The sequence below is a fragment of the Sander vitreus genome, chromosome 2, assembly GCF_031162955.1.
Source record: "Sander vitreus isolate 19-12246 chromosome 2, sanVit1, whole genome shotgun sequence".
In the NCBI taxonomy this organism is placed as follows: Eukaryota; Metazoa; Chordata; class Actinopteri; order Perciformes; family Percidae; genus Sander; species Sander vitreus.
The window spans coordinates 3,524,575-3,543,115 of record NC_135856.1 but is presented as its reverse complement, the minus strand read 5'-3'; the positions used below and the strand labels follow the sequence as shown (position 1 = coordinate 3,543,115).

Genomic DNA, 18,541 nt, shown 5'->3' with positions numbered 1-18,541 from the left:
AATACCGGATTTTTTTTGTAACACGTATTTGTATTTTTAACAACTGAAACGGCACCGCCATGGCGAACGCCCACCGGACAAACGTTATGGTCACGTCGTGTTTGAAAACGCCGGTTGACCCGCACACCAAAGCGCCGTTAGCGTCTTACGAGCGGGAGAGAGTGCTGCCGTACTCGGCTACAAGTCTTATGGACAACCGGGACTACGAGAAGGAGGTAACGTTAAAGACAGTACATACCACATTACTCAGTATTAACCAGTGGTGTAGTAACATTTTGGCCCATATATATACTACTATACTACTATATATGCTACAGTACACCCACTACAATACATTAGACTACACCACTGGTATTAACCCTGATTAACTTCAGTACTTGTACTTCCATGTTATGCTACTTTATACTTCTATTCGACTCCAATAGCTACATTTCAGAGGGAAATGTAGGCTACTTTTTAATTTACAAACATGATATGCTTACATAATATGATACAGTAATGTTAGGCTACTACTGGCTACTTACACGAAAGTATACAACGTATCTACAATTGGCTTCACATTAACAAAGTACTACATTAAAATGGTCTCATTCATTAGTGATAAAACAATATATGCTATGATAATATATAGCTAACTTTGAAAGGAGCCATTCTGCATAATGAGTACTTTTGATACTTTTAAGTACATTTAGCTGATAATGCTTTTGTAGTTTTTCTTAACATTTAGATTTTTATTATAGGCCTGCTTGTAATGAAGTATTTATAGACTACAGTAATTCTACTTTTACTTCAGTATTTCTTCCACCACTGGTATTAATTGTGGGGTGAGGACGTACTTTTACTTTTGATACTTTAGGTACATTTAGCTAATAATACTGATGTACGTTTTCTAAGCCTATGTAACATTTTTAATTCAGGACTTTCACTTCTAACTAAGTACTTTTAGACTATGGTATTTCTACTTTTACCTAAGTAAAGGGTCTGAGTAACGTTTAGTTTAAAACACCTTCAAAATAAAACGGCTCCTTTTACTGATACAAATTAGCCTCAACTAAGCTAGGTCTAACTAAAAGTCTGGTGACTTAAAGTGCTCATATTATGCTTTTTGGCTTTTCCCCTTTCCTTTATTGTGTTATAAATCTTTTTTGTGCATGTTATAGGTTTACAAAGTGAAAAAGCCCAAAGTCCCCCCCCAAAGGGACTTACCATCTCCAACAGAAAACACTGTTCACAAACTGCTCCAAACAGCTCTATTGTAGTCCAGCCTTTACTTCAGAGACAAACGTGGTCACTTTGTAACACACGTTATAATGCTCGCCTAGCTGCTAGCATGGCACGCCCTCATACTCTGCTTCTGACTGGCTAGTAGTCCTTACCTAGGTACTGTCAGGGCACGCCCTCATACTCTGCTTCTGACTGGCTAGTAGTCCTTACCTAGCTACTGTCAGGGCACGCCCTCATACTCTGCTTCTGACTGGCTAGTAGTCCTTACCTAGCTACTGAGCATATGCAACTACCAACAAAGATGGAACAGCAGTGAGAGGTCTCACTCTGTAGCTAAAACAGAGAGCTCAACACACAGGGTGAAAAGAGGAGCTGCAGCAATGTGCAGTACAACAAAATATGGTGTTTTCTGAAAATTAAACCATGTAAACCTATTCTGGTATAACCTCTAAATACAATTATGAACCTGAAAATGAGCAGAATATGAGCACTTTAAAATACCAGTTGTTGGAAATGCCAAATATGTGAAAACGAATGAATGTAATTAAATCTGTCTTCTAAAACAACAGCCAGTGAGATTTAAACATCTGCTTTGGAAAGTTTGAAATGTTACGTCAAAAAAAACATTTTAAGCTCTGCAAACATAGACCAAAGATTTGGGACAAAACTAGAATCATCCTCCCAAACGCCACATTGGAAGTACTAAAGTAATTTACATCTAACTAAACCCTTGTGTTGTCTTCCTGTCGACCATGAACCCTCCGGGTCCCAAATGAACTATTGTTGTCGCTTTTTCCAACGTTTTTCTCAGTTTTTCAATGCTTTTGATGCTTTTTTTGTCACTTTTTTAAGGCTTTTTTTTATTCATTGTCAATAAACCTAGTTCAAATGACATTATACCTATTTCTTTTAGTTAAAAAAGAAGAAATAAATGATGAATTATTTTGCATAATAGTTAAGATCAGATGATGTTAAGTGAATCACAGTCTGGTATCTGTCCAAGTTTGTTTTGAAACCACTGAAACTTGTTTTTCAAATGCTATAAAACTGTAGCCTGGTCCTATCAGACTCCGGTACATTTCATTTGCGGAGAGAGTCTAAAGGCGCTCTCGAGCCGATAATCGTCCGTCTGACAGTCTGGGAGGTCGGTGACTCGAGTCTGGTCGGTGTGTTCCGTGCCGTCGTCCGTCCGAGGTGCCGTCGGCCTTCATTTTGGCCGATTTGACATGTATAATCGGCGGGGCGGGCACTGCCGGCAGTCGGACTCAATGACCCATCTGATTGGTGGAGAGCTGACCAGGAAACGGGGAGCGGGATGAGCGTGACTAGAGCCTCTCAAAATCTGATGAACGTCTTTTAAACTGACCTTTGTTGATCTGTAATGAAGATTCAGCAGCTGCACGGCCTGTTTCTCTCTTACAATGTTTTCAGAAACACGTTACGGTGAACTATTTTAGGACAATATGAGATCGTATTCTGAATGAGCCTTAACCAATCGCTAACGTTTTGGTCGTGACGTCGGCTTAGCATCGCTAGCGTTAGCCTTAGCTAACTACTTCACCACTAACGGAGCTGGAAAATCTAACTTTTCCCGAAAACTGTAGCCACCAACACAACTCAGCAAAGATTGTTCTTGCTCAGACTTTAACTTCTGGATATTCGGCAGCGTTGCCACAACGGACCAAATGGCTTCGCTCGCATCTTTCTCCGCCGCCATTACGGAACTACAACTCAAACTAGCCCACGACCTCAACGTCATCGTTCTCAGCCCCTCCCTCTGTTCGCTGATTGGACCGCCAAAATTTGGCTGGAGAAAACCCAAGAATATACCGCGAATATTTAGTCAAATTTGACCCGAGGACAACACAATATTTTATTAAGCAATACTATATTGATTTTCAAAAACGCTATATCATTTTGTTTTTAGTTTACGTGCAAAAATATTCATGTAAGACAGTGGTTGACGTTTATGTTGTGTTTAAACCCCCTACCGCTAGATGGATATGCTGAGACGGACACCACTAGTGTCCTCGCCTAGCAGGGCCTAGCGGGGCCTAGCGGGGCCTGACTTTTTGCTAGAAGCTAACAATGTAGCTATGGCTGTATAACTTTGTCTACTTTAGCATATAAACATTAGCTCACTAAGAACCTGGGAACCACAATCCCAAACTGGCAGTTTTATTTTCTGTGTACTGAATTGTTTACCTAAAGTAAACTTCTTTGACTTTTATTCACATCATGTCTTTTTTAAAATATTAGTTTTTCTAAAATGATACTTTAATAAAATCTCAATATATCGCCTTACGCACAGTATCGAAATATATTGCAATATATTGAATCGTGACCCGTGTATCGTGATACGTATCGTATCGCCAGATTCTTGCCGTTTCATATGTATTAATGTTTCTTTTACCGAAAAAAAAAATGCTTCCTTGTATTTATTCTAACAGCTTTTAGGTCATTCACTCAAGTTGTAATTCTTTGAACAATAAATGTACAGACAAGACATAAACATATATTATTTACATAATAACTGGCATTACAGATCCTTGGCAGACGTCTGTATAGCAAGAGTATACATCCAAGAGTAAATGATACTGCTTTTGGATTTAATGTGTTTTCCCTCCCTTTATAGAGTTGACATGTCTAACCCTCATGTTGTCTTCCTGTCGACCATGAGCTGGTTGCTAGGCCTGTCACCATAACATGTTGCTGGACGATAAATGGTCCCAGAAATGATTGCGATAAACGATAACATTGCCGTTCTGAGACCATTTTCATCTAATATAATGATAATGGCACAATAATACAGGTACACCTTTTCAAAGATCAATACACTTTTATTTCTAAAGAATATTTAACACTGGAACTGGAAGACATTTTAAATATCCTCAATAAATGAAGAAAACAACCAAAAACAATAAATAAAATGGACATTTTTCCGGCTGCGATCATTTCCATTTAAAAATGATGCGATTAACTGATTTATTGCATATTGCGACAGGCCTACTGGTTGTCCTTCGGGGTCAAAATGTTATTTAATTTTAATAATTTTTGGGGAACGCTTTTTTAATGTATATGACATTTTATCTAATTTAGAAAAAAGCAGAAATGATGACTTATTTTGACTAATAGTTGAGATCAGAGGATGTTGAGTGGATCACAGACTGGTTTGGTCAGGAGACTGTTCGAAAACCATTTAAACCTATTTTTTCAAATGAAATGAAATTGAATAAAACACCCAAAATTCAATGGAAGTAATCGTTCATTTTACCCGTGAGGAATGTTGCATGGGTCCCATACTGTACAACCTACATGCACGCATCCACGTTATTTAGGGACAATTTGGTTGTAAGAAACCCATATTTCTGGATATTAAAAACGTTGAAAGTCCCGTTTTCAAAGTTCAGAAATATTCAGAAATATGGGTTTCTTACATCCAAATTGCCCCTAAATAACGTGGATGCGTGCATGTAGGTTGTACACAAGGGTTGAATGTTTTCCGGTATACTTTTATTTTGTTTGTCGAGTGAAACAGATCTCGTCCAGTTAACAGGCTGTTGACAGTTCAGGTCAGTCCATGTGCTGGAAAGGATTTGACCTGCGTAACGTGTTGTTGGGCCTGACTATTTTTGGACTTCCGTCTTGACTACCAGACGTCACGTCATTTAGTTTATAATCCCAAACTCTTAATTATCATTTGGACAACAGCACTGCTCCTCCTCCTCCTCCTCTTCCTCCTCCTCCTCCCATGCACGATCCTGCAGCAGTTGTCCCAGTTCAGGGAAAACAAACACGCTAATGATATTGTGAGAATCAAAAGAGCCAGACACCTGATGCAGGATGTGTGTGTGTGTGTGTGTGTGTGTGTGTCAGTTGAGCTCTTTTCCCGGTAAGCTGCCCTTTAGTGCTGCACCATATGGCCCATGTCTCTTCCGGTAATAGGCTTATAGTCCTGGAGGAGCCACCGAGCAGGGCCGCTCTGCTCCAGAACACCTGCTGGTTAAAAACAAACGTCCTGCAGTTAGCATAAAATACAATCTAATGGCAGCTTCCAAAACAAATATATTACGTTCAGGCTACATTTTCAAATCGTGTTACATAAATCATATAATGTACGCGTCAAATCAAAACACAAAACCCACTGAGGCCTCCCTTGCCAAAAGTTACTTAAGATTTAGATGATTGGCAAATGAGATTTACGTGACTTTTGGCCTTTTCAGCTGGAGTATGAGGACTCGGGCTCTGATTTCTGTGACGAGGACTATGTGGGGAAGGGCGGTCCTCTCATGATGACCGACTTCAGAGCGGCAGGAGACCGCCTCGATCTGAGCGAAATCTTCTTCTCCAACGAGGAGTACTACAGCAAGCTGGAGGAGCTAAAGAAGGCGCACCTCCGCACCATGGCTGAGCTGGAGAGCATGTATCGGCGGAAGCTGCAGCTCAAGGCCATGGAGCCTCTGGACACGACGATGCTGGAGACAGGAAGGCACAGGTGGGTGGCTTCTGGTCAAGATGATGTTAAGAGAAACTTCAAGATTAATTGTGTTGTGTTTCCCAGGTCTTATTTTATGACCTAAACACAGATCATTTTTTTTTACAACTGCCCTAAATAGACAACAAAAAAAGAGCAGTGATGCAAATGTGAATCCTTGACAGTTTACTTAATTGTGATGTGGTGAGTTTGAGTGATGGTGATTCATTTTCGGAGTTTTAGGTGCTTTATCATATTAACATTGTCATTGATTTATTTTCTCTGTTAGACTGCCGTGGTCGAACAGCAGTCCAGCGGCTTCACGCCGTTTGAGGAAGTCGCACTCTGCTGTTGAACTCAGGAGGGGCTCCGGACATTCAGGGTCTTCAGACGAAGACGAAGCTGCCTGTAACGACGTGGAGAAAGGCCTGCCTTTTTCTCCTGAAGAACACATCAAGAACATGTGGCAGGACTTTAAGCTCTCCCTTCACAACCCCCAGCTGTCGTCCTCCTCGATGCACAGCCTGCCGACAGACCAGAGGAGACCACGAAAGGGCAAAGGAAAGAAGAGACAGGGGCAAAAAGACGGAGAGCATTGGAAACACAGAATGACCGTCCCGAAGCCTTTCCAGATGATGCTGCGTGAGTCTGACAGGCAAAGGAGTGGCACCAAGACGCGCTCAGAGATCGAGCAGGAGAACGCAGAGCTGCGGAAGCAGTTGGAAGAACTGAAAGAGTGTCAGAAGAAGTTTCGCGCCAACCCCGCGCCGGCTCATGTTCACCTCCCGCTTTACGAAGAGCTGCAGGAGCGCAGCGAAAGACGACGGCGAATGAAAGAGCGAGAAGATCTTCAGACGCATCTTCAAACCGTCCAGAAGCCCTTCAGCTTCCTGGAGAGGGAGCGCAAAAAGAAGGAGCAGAAACAGCTGCATCAGCCACAACCGTCCGACCAGGAGAAAGTCAAACCCTTCAAGGCCAAGCCTGTGCCCAAGGCAGTGTACGCAGCGGCGTCAGGGGAACAGATGAAAGAGGAGCAGCTGTATCGGTCCATCAAGATACAGATGAGAGCTCAGGAGATGCTCCACAGCGCCTCGATGCCTCCCAGCATGCTGGAACGACGGCTCAGCGGTCGCAAGAAGACCAAAGAGGGCAGCGCCGCGGCCGCAGGGGACGACAACTTCTCCCACAGGCCCCATATTAACAAGGAGGTACCCGACTTCGACGCCAGTTACCGACGCTTCCAGAAACACCTGGAGAAACAGAAAGAGGTGAAGCCCACAACTGCGTGCGAACCCTTTGAGTTGAGGACGTCCCACATCACGTCGCACCGTGAACGCATCCTGGCCGACATCGAGAAGGAGCAGAGCAGCCTTCGGATGATGCGCTGGCCGTACATCAGCCCCGGGACACCTCGTACGCCAAACTCGAGTCAGTGTTCGTCCCTCTCTGGCAGCCTGGAGTTTCTGCCCACCAAAGTCACGGATGCCACCAAAAAGAGGCATGAGGCTGTGAGGTACCATTTTAGGACTCCAGAGGCTTCCACCATTTTAGTTGACATAGAGCCATCCTCAGGACAGAAAAGAACAGTCTCCTTCTGTGTTTGAAATCCCTACATGCTGATTTTGTGGAACTCCATTTCCCAACATGCCCCGCTGTGTGCTCACAACCCCACACCCGCTCCAAAACACTTTGTAAAACCCCCGTAGCTGATTTGTTGCACCCATATCCTCTTCCCAAAAGTTCCCATCGCATCCAAACCTTCCTGCATCTGTGACCAGATTGTCTCCCTGAGTAGAAAGGTGCTGGAGCAGAGGAAGAAGGCCGAGGAGGAGGAGGAGCGCTGGAGGGAGAAGCAGAAGCAGCGGGAGAAGAAGCTGCAGGGGGTGGTGTTGAAACGTGCCCAGGCCAACGACCCCCACCTGGCTCTCTCAGAGACGCACCCGACCAAACTCAAAGAATTCAGGTAAATAAACCCTAATGAATTCAAAAATGTCACAATCAAAATGTTAGGCCTTAAACATGTTATTTAAATGTGCTTAAAGGTGCCGTAGGTAGGATTGTGAAGATCCAGGACTTAGCCAAAACATTTGAACATCAACAACTTCTCAGTCCCTCCCCCCTTTCAGCTAAAGCCCAAAACGGTCTCCTAAGCCCCTCCCCCCACAAGGGAGAATGAATGCGTGTGCATGAGCAGTGATTGACATGCAGTTAGACACCCCCCCTGGCCCTGATTGGTGCATCTGAACAGGGAGCGGTGGATTTTTGTAAATCTCACTACAGGCTGTAGGTGGAGCCAGAGGAGACCTGCTTCATGTAGTTCTACTGGAACATATTGTATTCATAATGGTCTTAAAAAGGTCTTACATTTGACTCTGCATGGCTTCTGCTGGCTAACACTGGCACATTCACAGACATGTTGTTTAATGTACATTGTCCTTTATAAATAAAAATAAAATAAATGAAATGAAGTGGGAAGCCGGAGCTGGGAATGACCATGGAAGGCACCATAACACGATTACGGCATGAGCGGTTGAAGGAAATGGGACGAGTCTATATTCTGTGTTCTCTGCAGGAAACAAGAGCTTCAGCGGAAGAAGGAGTACAAGCAGGAGATTAAAGAGATGAAGCGGAGAGTGAAGGGGAGGCCACTGCTCTTGGAGCAGGTTGCACAGGTGAGCATTGACCTGAAAAGCCTGCTATCACCTATACACATATATAGGAAACTGTCAGAAATAGCTAACTGAAGTGAGTCAATTTCATGGGACGTTAATGGACTACAACATCATTTCAGTACCATTAGTGCTGGGATGCAAGAATATCACAGACCGATGAAATCCAACACTACAAGAGTGTTTGAGTGTTAATTTGTATACTGACTCTCTGAACTTTCTTTGATAACAGAGGAATGCCAAACAGGCAGCGGAGAAGCGCTACACAGACGCCCTGCATGGATGTGATCTGACTGAAGAGTTCATCAGCAGCAAGGCCGTTAAATCAGGATCTGCAGGCAAAGCCTCTCCGTCCAGTGACAGCAAACAGAGGTGGATGTGTAAAGATGACACCCTATGCTCACGTTTACTGACTCAGCCAGTCTGATGCTTTAAGCCAAGCCAAATAAATGTGTTTGTGATTTTCAGGTGATAAGGAGCATAATAGAGAAACCAATCCGATTAATCGACGATTAGCCCTAGATGGGATTCTCGTGTAGTCAGTGCAAAGCTGTGTCATTTGATTATTAACATATAATCTTATATTTAAGAGACTATTTAAAATGAACATATTGAATGGATATGAAAAGGACTCGAGGTGATAGTATTGTATGCTGACTGTGTGGTTGGTTCCTGGGCTTATATACTAAGTCTAGTTTGGATGGGTTATTAGTCGTTTTGATATAGATATAGATAGACAGAAACGAAGAAGATAGATAGAAAAGAAAAAAAAAGTGTAAATGTGTGTGTGTATGCATGTATGTTTGCATCTGTGTCTATGTGTATGCATGAGTTTACGTGAGTGTAGAAAAAAAAGGGGTAGGACCAGAAAAGATTGTTTGAACTTCTTCCTACTCCTTTTTGAACATGGGAATTTCTTATTTGAATCACTGACAATAATTTCGGAAGATTGTGCAGAGATGTACACAACAAGCCCCTCGTGGGTTTAACAACCCACGAGCAACAGAAAATGGTTGGTTGGTTGGTTGGTTGGTTGGTTGGTTGTCTGTAAAGCATCTTTTAATTGAATGCCTTTATTGTCATTGCATGTAAGTACAATGGAATTGTAGAGCCACTCTAGTAAGGTGCATCATCATTGTAACACATATATAAAACTCATCTCACAACACATTGATTGCAAATACACACACACACACACACACACACACACACACACACACACACACACACACATCACATTTTTTAAGAAAACGTGACGCATAATTAAGGATTTTTGCCCAAAACAATCCCAAAAAAACTCCACATTTTTCTGGAAGGACTGCATAATAGTCCTTGTTTTAAGACATCTGTAACGTCTCCCTGAGGGCAAGAGTTCACACAGTGGGTGACCACGGTGAGAACAGTCGTGTAATTTTGGTGGCTTTTGAGAGCAGTCTTGAGTTGGCAATTTCCTCCAGTGAGGGAGGAGGACAACCAACAATCTTCTGTGCTACAGAAAGAAACTATGTATAGAAAGTTGTTTGTGTGATTGCCATCTTTTGGGCCTGAGGGTGTGTGTACTGACTCAGAGCTGATTCGTGTTCTTCTGTTTGTTAGCGACCAAGAGGAGCCAGACATGGGATACAAACCTGTTCACTACAGAAGGGTCTTCCTGGACGATGAAGACGCAGAAGCTGATCCAGACGAAACGGAGGGAGCGAGCGACAAGACTTCCCTGAACCACCGTGACGGCAAGGACGCCAGCGGTCACCACTCGGAGCAGGATTCCCGTAGAGATGATGATGATGATGATGATGATGACCATGATTCATATGAAAGTTACCACTACTCAGACGATCATGAGAGTTATTCAGACGACAGCGAGCACGACGCCGACCCCACACAGAAGGAAGCGGGGAAGTGATATAAGTGGTCGTAGCTATGTTCAAAAACTCTGATAGAAAGCACATCGAGTGCAGAGGAAGCTTCTCATTCCCGGAATGATAAGATGTGATATTTTATTGTAAATATCGTGCACATAAGAATAGAAAATGTCTTCGAAAACGTGATCTTTAACCTGATGTGACGAGATTGATTGCGTCTGAAATCACTTCTGTGTTCACTTGTTCACTATTCTAGGCGTACATCCCAGGTCAATACATTGCATCCCTGTTTCCTTCACTTTCCCTTCCTCCGTCTGTCTCACCAAGGAAGCATATGAGAGACGGAGGAAATCGTGCGAAGGAGAGAGGAAACGAGGGAATGTGTTTTTAGAGGTATGAGGCGATCTTTCCTCTGAAGCGTCCCGTGAATTCGTCAGCTGTTTGGGCGGAGTTAGCAACATCCTTCAGCTGCACGGCTTCCGGGAAGGCGGCTCTCGTGTATCCTCGCTCATAGCTCTTTAGAGATCCCTCCTCCATCCTAGCTCCTGGGGGCAGGAATAAGAGCTTTGAGGCGGCCACAGTCCCTCCAGAAAAACGTGATCGTGATCGCATAATTCAACGGATAATCAGCCAAAGTACGCATATTTATGCAGGTCCGCATTTTTTCTGGAAGGACTGCCTTCAAGATGCAGGGCCAGAACAACTTCCGGTCTGAGCGAGGAGATATCAAATAAGAGACTTAAGATGCAGCCCCGCCAGCATAATAACAACTCAATAGCAGGGCCACACGGAATCTGTGGACGCAGAATTCAGCACAATTCTGCAGATTTTCAGTCTGTATCAACGCTTAAAACTGTAAAAGGTAAATATCTGCAGACTGCTCTCTAGTTAACTCTATAGTGAGCATTTAATTGACCTTATTCAACACTTTTGAATCATCATTTTGCATCATTACTGACGGATGCAGTTTTGGATACAGCCATAGGCTTTCTTCACAGTACACTTTTGACATGTCACAATAGGAAAAGCACAGTTTTTATTAATATCATTAATGATGGCTCCATTCTATTCAAGGGTCCCAGTAAGCCGTGAGAGTAAGGACATGTCCCAAATCTATACTACAAACTCATTTTATACAGCATTTACTCTGTACTAATCATCATAATATGCTTTTTTAGCAGTTAGTATCCAAAAAACAGGAAGACAGGCAATATCTGATGTCAGAGTCGCAGTTTGACCTCACAAAAATGGACTAATATTTAGTGCTATATGAAATACTTATTCATTGTTTTTATTTGTCATCATTACCTTGTTTATATCACACTGTCTCATTTACAATAAAGCCAGTTATTCAAAAACGACATCTCATTTTATTTTGTCTCAATTCAAGCACTGGTGGAAGAAGTATTCAGAGCCTTTTCTTTAAAGGGGCAGAGCCGTCTCTTCTTCCTCAGGAGGCTCAGATCTTTTGACGTTTGTAGCGACTTGCTGCACATGTTTTATCAGACTGTGGTGGCGAGTGTCCGGTTTTATGGTGCAGTTTGTTGGGGAGGCAACATGACAGACAAGAACAGCAGACGACTCGACAAGCTGGTCAAAAAAGGCAGCTCAGTGCTGGACAGAAGACTGGACTCACTGAGAACTGTAGTAGAGGGGCGTGCATGCAACAAACTGTACGCCATAATGGGTAATGACAACCAACCAATTTTATTTATTATGGGGAACTGTGTGGTGTATGGGAATGTGTTTATATGTGAGCTGCTAGACACTCAAATTTCCCCACGGGGATGAATAAAGTATCTTCTATCTATCTATCTGTCTATCTATCTATCTATCTATCTATCTATCTATCTGTCTGTCTGTCTCTCTATCTATCTATCTATCTATCTATCTGTCTATCTATCTGTCTGTCTGTCTCTCTATCTATCTATCTATCTATCTATCTATCTGTCTGTCTATCTATCTATCTATCTTTAAGTAAAAGTACTAATACCACACTACAACATAAAGTCCTGCATTTATAACCTTACTTGGTAAGTATGTAAGTATTAGCAGCAATATACAGTATACTTAAAGTATGATAAGTAAAAGTACTAATTCTGCAGAAAAATGATCCCTGCCAGTGTTTATTATATATGAGGATTTTGGATAAACAGCTTTGTGACGATGCATTTTACAGCTGAGCAAAGAGGCTTTGTTTACCTCTGAGGTGCAGTGGAGAACAAATATGAAGTTACTCAATACTCAAGTAAAGTACAAGTACCTTAACATTTGTACTTAAGTACAGTCAGAATAAGCTTCAATGGCTAAGTGTGTGCGCACAATACAAGGCATTTGACTGCTCTTAATGCACATACATACACAGAATAGACATGCAGCTAAAAAGGACAACAAAGCTGAACACATTATCTATCTATCTATCTATCTAAATATCTAATTTACTAGATTTACAGTTCTTTAGTACATGTATTTAGTTAAATTCCACAGTACACAGTACAGAAGTTATTTATCATTGTTCAGGGCCTGTGTTGTTGAAAATACTGTTTAGGTCAGACTGGAGCAAACTGGAGGAGGGGGGTTGAGACAGATTGACAGCTCCAGTCTATGACACCGCATGACGACTGCACCAGCACAACCAATCAGGTGCCGGATGGGCGGGTACATAGTCCAAATTTTACGCGGCGCGCGACGGGCCGAAACACCGAGAATGAATATCCCGGTCTCAACCGGTTTCAACCGGTCCGTGGTTGGAAGCATGAGCTTAGAGGAAGAGCACACTTGCACGCATTAAAACATCTCTGCTCTCCAACAAGTGTGTGCGAATAGAGCCAGAAATAAAACTATTTTTACTTCGTGATTATGACCCGGAATACCGCTCAAAGTGTGACTCCGTGAATATGTGTTATTAGCTTAGCTAGCTTACTATTAGCCAGCAGACTTGAATCATCATTGACTTTTCCATTAGCACGCTAAGTTGCTATTAGCCTGCTGGGGGAGTCGGCTGTAATCACTGATAGCCAAAGAAAGATATGTTTCAGACTGGCTGAAGACAAGAAACAATAAGCTGCGGAAAGCTTTTAATACATCGCCAAGAATCGATAAGTATCCAACGTAACGGCATTTTTAAATCAGCGCAGTTGGCGTCATCCAGGGAAGCTAGCTAGCATTAGCTTGTTGCTATCGAAGGTTAGCTAGGCGCAGGCTAGCTAAACGTGTGCCATGAGATAACGTTACACATTTGTTGCTTTGCTTTAAGAGGATTAATATTCCAGTCTTCAACTCCAAGTCACGTTGGTTAACCAATACTTGTTTTCGACGGGCGGACAAGACACCACCAGGTAAGTTGAGCCCGATCATCATGAAGCTAACTTACCCAGCGTGTGCTAACGTTAGCATCCGTCAGTTTCAAAAGTGATGGGGGGTGGGGGGTGTTTTGCACCACATTACCAACGGTAGCGCATGGTGTTCAATATCGCATTGTAGCCGAGGGACTGGCATGCTATCCACGATCTGTTTCCCAACGCATTTTACTTCAATAGTCCTAAAACGAGTCTATCAGTCGGGTTGTGGTGAATGCGGCTCTAAAAGCGCCAAGTTAGCCAGGTGGGGGCGTTGTTTCATATTTTAATTTTTTTTTATTCATTTGTATCACTTTTTATTTTAACGTTACGTTACACTTTATTGTACAGATTTTATTTATTTTTTTGTATTTGTTTTTACTCTTGTACACTTATTTGTTTTTTACGTATTGTATTTATTCACTATTGTTAATATTTTTAATAATACTTTTTTTTCTACATTTAAAAAAAAGAAAAATGTCACTCTATTGTACACATTTTTTTATGTTATTGTTTCCACTCGTTATTGTACACAAGTGCATATGCAGAGGTACAAACAGATACATAGACCGTAGAAAACAAAAGAAATGACGAGACCATAAAACATAAACAAAAATAAAACTCTTAATGTTTTGTATTTAACCGTAGATAAGACAGTTATATTGCTAAACATTCATTCAAAAACTGCAAGAAGTTGGCTTTTTGACCTTTTTGTTTTCTTATGAATATGGAATTTTCCATAAAATAATAAATAGTTGTATGATAAACATGTTATTTTCTATCTTGTCTTGAATGAAATATAGCATTACATCAAACATGTTTAGTTCAACATTCATGTTCGGTTTCTTTTGTTCCTTCTTCCATTCTTGTGTGTGTGTATATGTGTGTGTGTATATGTGTGTGTGTGTGTGTGTATGTATATGTATGTATATAATATATGTGTGTGTGTATGTATATATAATATGTGTATGTATATATAATATGTGTATGTGTGTATATGTATATATATATGTATATATATATGTGTATGTATATATATGTGTATGTATATATGTGTATGTATGTAAATATATGTATATATGTGTATGTATGTGTGTATATGTATGTATATAATATATGTGTGTGTGTATATATATAATATATATATATATATATATATATATATAGAGAGAGATAGATAGATATATATATATATATATATATATATATATATATATATATATATATATATATATATATATATATATATGTATGTATGTGTATGTATATATATATATATATATATATATATATATATATATATATATATATATATATATAAAAACACACAATGTACAAATAGATGGAAATACTTTCTTCTTCCAGTACAAAGAAGTAACCCATGCAATCAATATCCAGTTTGAGTCTTTATAACACAAGTTTATTGTTTCGTCTTTTACACATTTATGATTCTGATTATATGGGTTTCATAATTGGACCAAGAGTGCTGACTGAAGCTTACGGCTGACTTTTCTCTGAACAAGAATAACCTGTTTCTGACTAACTGCTTATAAAGCGTAAAAGGAAAGCTAACCTGGATTGCAATACCTAAGTTAATTGTATCAACTTACACTTTTGGTTTTGCCACACCTTTCCAAATATTAATGCACCCATTAAATACATCTGCACACACAAGTAGTAATACAGTAGAAAAATGAATTCAAAATCTTATTCAAGTGACAGTTTAGATGCATAAGTTTAACATAATATAATAAAAGTATCAGAATTATAAGTATTTTCTGTGCAAAATGACTCCACTAAGAATATTATTGATGCATTTAAGTAAGCAGCAATGCAATGTTGTGAAGTAGGACTAATTGTAACATCATATTACTTTTATGTAGTTTAATTTTATAAGAATCAAATGTTTTTAAATGTTCAGTCTTGACCTGAAAAGTAACTACAGCTGTCAAAGAAAATGTGGTGTTAAAAAGTACAATATCTCCCTCTGAAATGTAACATTTCCCTCTGAAAAACAGTCCTTGAGTAAATGTACTTAGTATGTCATGTTTGAGTTCCCTAGTTTGTAATACAGTGTTTAAAATATTATGAAATATGTAGTTTCAAGTGATTTGTTGTCATATGCGCAACAATTACAGGGAAGCAGTCGTTGGCAATGAAAATCCTAGCTCGCAGGTTCCCCTTTAAACATTCATATTAAATATGTGTAAAAAGACAAAAGGTGCAAGTAAAACTATGACAATCCAAGACAAACAATGGTGTAGCGTTAAAATATGGGGATAAAATATCTGTCTGTGTAAAGTAATACTTAAAGCTTTAGTTCTCAACCTTCTATAATTTCTACCTGTAGATACTTGTCTGTGTGTCCGTCATTACCCATAGATCTAAAACGGAAGTTGTTTTCATATCTATGTCATACCTTTTGGTACTATTCCCAGGTTCTGCTGTGATTTGAAGTTTGAATCATTTCTCCTCTCCTCAGAAGCTCTATGCCAGCAGAAATGACGATGTTGGCCGATCACCCAGCCAGACAGCTGCTTGACTTCAGTCAGAAACTGGACATCAACCTGTTGGACAATGTTGTCAACTCCATGTACCACGACATCGGATCCCAGGTGAGGAGCAGCTCCACCGAGGGCTCCCACGTAGGGCTGGGCGATATGGAGAAAATCAAACATCACGATATTTTTGACCAAATCCCTCGATTATCGATCCCGCAACAGTATTGTAGCGTTGACTATCGGTGCTTTCACAAAATATTTACACAATGAGATTTTTGATAAATAATCATCAGTTATGTGGATATAATGACTAAGGGGGTAAAGGCAAATAATAGAACAGCTACAACAGTCTGGGAAGTTCAGAAAATGATACTTTACTGTAATGCAGCCTTTAAAACCAGGAAAAGACACTTATGTCATGTGAAAAAATTAGGACACCCATGCTAAAGTTGACTAAAAAGAGGAATAAAAAAATCATCTTTTGGAAATTGATCTTAATGCCTTAATTAAAAAAAATAGGAAAAATCCAACCTTTGAGGACACCAATTTTCTTTGTGAATGAATAATGTATCGTAAATAAATAAATGTTCTTCCTTAAAATACAGGGGGCATAAGTCAGTACACCGCTATGTTAGATTCCCATAGAGGCAGGCAGACTTTTATTTTGAAAGGCCAGTTATTTCATGGATCCAGGATACTATGATCCTGATAAAGGTCCCTTGGTCCCCCACATCATCACATACCCTTCACCATACCCCCCCATCATCACATACCCTTCACCATACCCCCCCATCATCTCATCCCCTTCACCATACCCCCACCATCATCACATACCCTTCACCATACCCCCCCATCATCTCATCCCCTTCACCATACCCCCACATCATCTCATCCCCTTCACCATACCCCCACATTATCACATACCCTTCACCGTACCCCCACATTATCACATACCCTTCACCATACCCCCCACATCATCACATACCCTTCACCATACCCCCCCATCATCACATACCCCTTCACCATACCTAGAGATTGGCATGGTTGTATTTCAGTTAGCCTAATAGCTGGTTTGATTTGCATTGAGAGATGATCTTATGGAAAGTACCCCATGCCAATCTCTAGGTATGGTGAAGGGGATGTGATGATGTGGGGGTATGGTGAAGGGTATGTGATGATGTGGGGGGTATGGTGAAAGGTCTGTGGTGATGTGGGGGGTATGGTGAAGGGTCTGTGGTGATGTGGGGGGTATGGTGAAGGGTCTGTGGTGATGTGGGGGGGGGGTATGGTGAAGGGTCTGTGATGATGTGGGGGTATGGTGAAGGGTATGGTGTTTCCAGCTTGTTAAATGTGAATATTGTTCTAGTTTCTTCTCTCCTTTGTGACAGTAAACTGAATATATTTGAGTTGTGGACAAAACAAGACATTTGGGGACGTTATTTTGGACTTTTGGGAAACACTGATCCACATTTTTCACAATCTTCTGACATTTTAGAGACCAAACAAACTAATCCATTCATCCAGAAAATAATTGTTAGTTTCAGCCCTATATGGGATTCTCTCTATTCTAAGTGAGGGCTGCTTGATTATGTAAAGACTCATAATCACGATTATTTTTGGTCAATATGGAAATCACGATTATTAAACACGATTACTCATTGACTGGATTAATTGCACAGCCATGTTCTGAGCTTAAACCACGCAGCTATTAGGGGAGGTCAGGTCAAATATGATGTGTAAACATCGGGAGATATTCCTGAAGTTGAAAACCTAAAGCTTCATGTTTGCTACGTTGCTCTCTTGCAGCAACGAGTGGCCCAGGAAGTTCTCACCAACCTGAAGGACCATCCAGACGCCTGGACGAGGGTCGACACCATCCTGGAGTTCTCTCAGAACATGAAAACTAAAGTACGTATAGCTGACGCATGCTGATGTTGTAGCAGAGAGAAGCTGTGAGCTCGCATCCACTGCTTGTGTCTCTCGGGGGCAAATGTAATAATGTGAGCTGATGTTTATCAGTTTATCCACATCAGGGCAGTGAGGTTAGAGCTCTAACGCTGCTGTAGCGCCACTGTACTTATTGGATTTTCTCCAGCTAACGGAAGCTTACGGTGTTGAAATCTGTGGTTATCTGGGAAGTTATTTCCACATTATTATTTTTTTTTTCTTCAGTCTTTTGTTTGTTTTAAGTTAGTGAAATTTGCATAAACAAAGTGTTGTACAGATAAGTGATAACAAAAGGAGCTTCAAACACACATACTGGACCTTCCACACACCTGTCTTCAGGTCCCTATAACCCACCCACAAAAAGGAAACAAAAACCCAACACACACACACACACACACACACACACACACACACACACACACAAAGAAACATACAAGAAGGGAGGGAGGGGATTAGCTCAGGGCTCAGTTAAGACTGGTCAGTTTCTTCCTTGATATTTAATGTGTTGACATGGGCTAAAAAGGGA

General features: G+C 40.9%; 2 protein-coding genes across 2 annotated transcripts in view; both read left to right on the top strand.

The window, feature by feature from the left end:
* The first annotated feature begins 59 nt into the window (after nucleotides 1-59).
* Nucleotides 60-11,591, top strand: fam161a (FAM161 centrosomal protein A). Its single transcript, XM_078273367.1, has 7 exons — nucleotides 60-215; nucleotides 5,448-5,719; nucleotides 5,988-7,211; nucleotides 7,494-7,661; nucleotides 8,271-8,370; nucleotides 8,600-8,739; nucleotides 9,964-11,591. The coding sequence occupies exons 1-7, from the start codon at nucleotides 60-62 to the stop codon at nucleotides 10,268-10,270; spliced, it is 2,367 nt and encodes a 788-aa protein (XP_078129493.1). The 3' UTR covers nucleotides 10,271-11,591.
* A 1,322-nt stretch (nucleotides 11,592-12,913) lies between these two features.
* Nucleotides 12,914-18,541, top strand: part of xpo1a (exportin 1 (CRM1 homolog, yeast) a) — a 31,860-nt gene continuing 26,232 nt past the window's right edge. Inside the window, exons 1-3 of the mRNA XM_078273298.1 lie at nucleotides 12,914-13,567; nucleotides 16,050-16,182; nucleotides 17,875-17,976. Of these exons, the coding sequence (XP_078129424.1) occupies nucleotides 16,057-16,182; nucleotides 17,875-17,976 (228 nt within the window). The 5' untranslated portion in view covers nucleotides 12,914-13,567; nucleotides 16,050-16,056. The remainder of the gene's footprint in view (nucleotides 13,568-16,049; nucleotides 16,183-17,874; nucleotides 17,977-18,541) is intronic.

Coding starts and splice junctions, on each gene's coding strand:
- fam161a (XM_078273367.1), top strand. CDS start 60: ATGGCGAACGCCCACCGGACAAACGTTATGGTCACGTCGTGTTTGAAA. Junction 7,662..8,270: donor ACCAAACTCAAAGAATTCAG/GTAAATAAACCC, acceptor TGTTCTCTGCAG/GAAACAAGAGCTTCAGCGGA. Junction 8,371..8,599: donor TCTTGGAGCAGGTTGCACAG/GTGAGCATTGAC, acceptor CTTTGATAACAG/AGGAATGCCAAACAGGCAGC.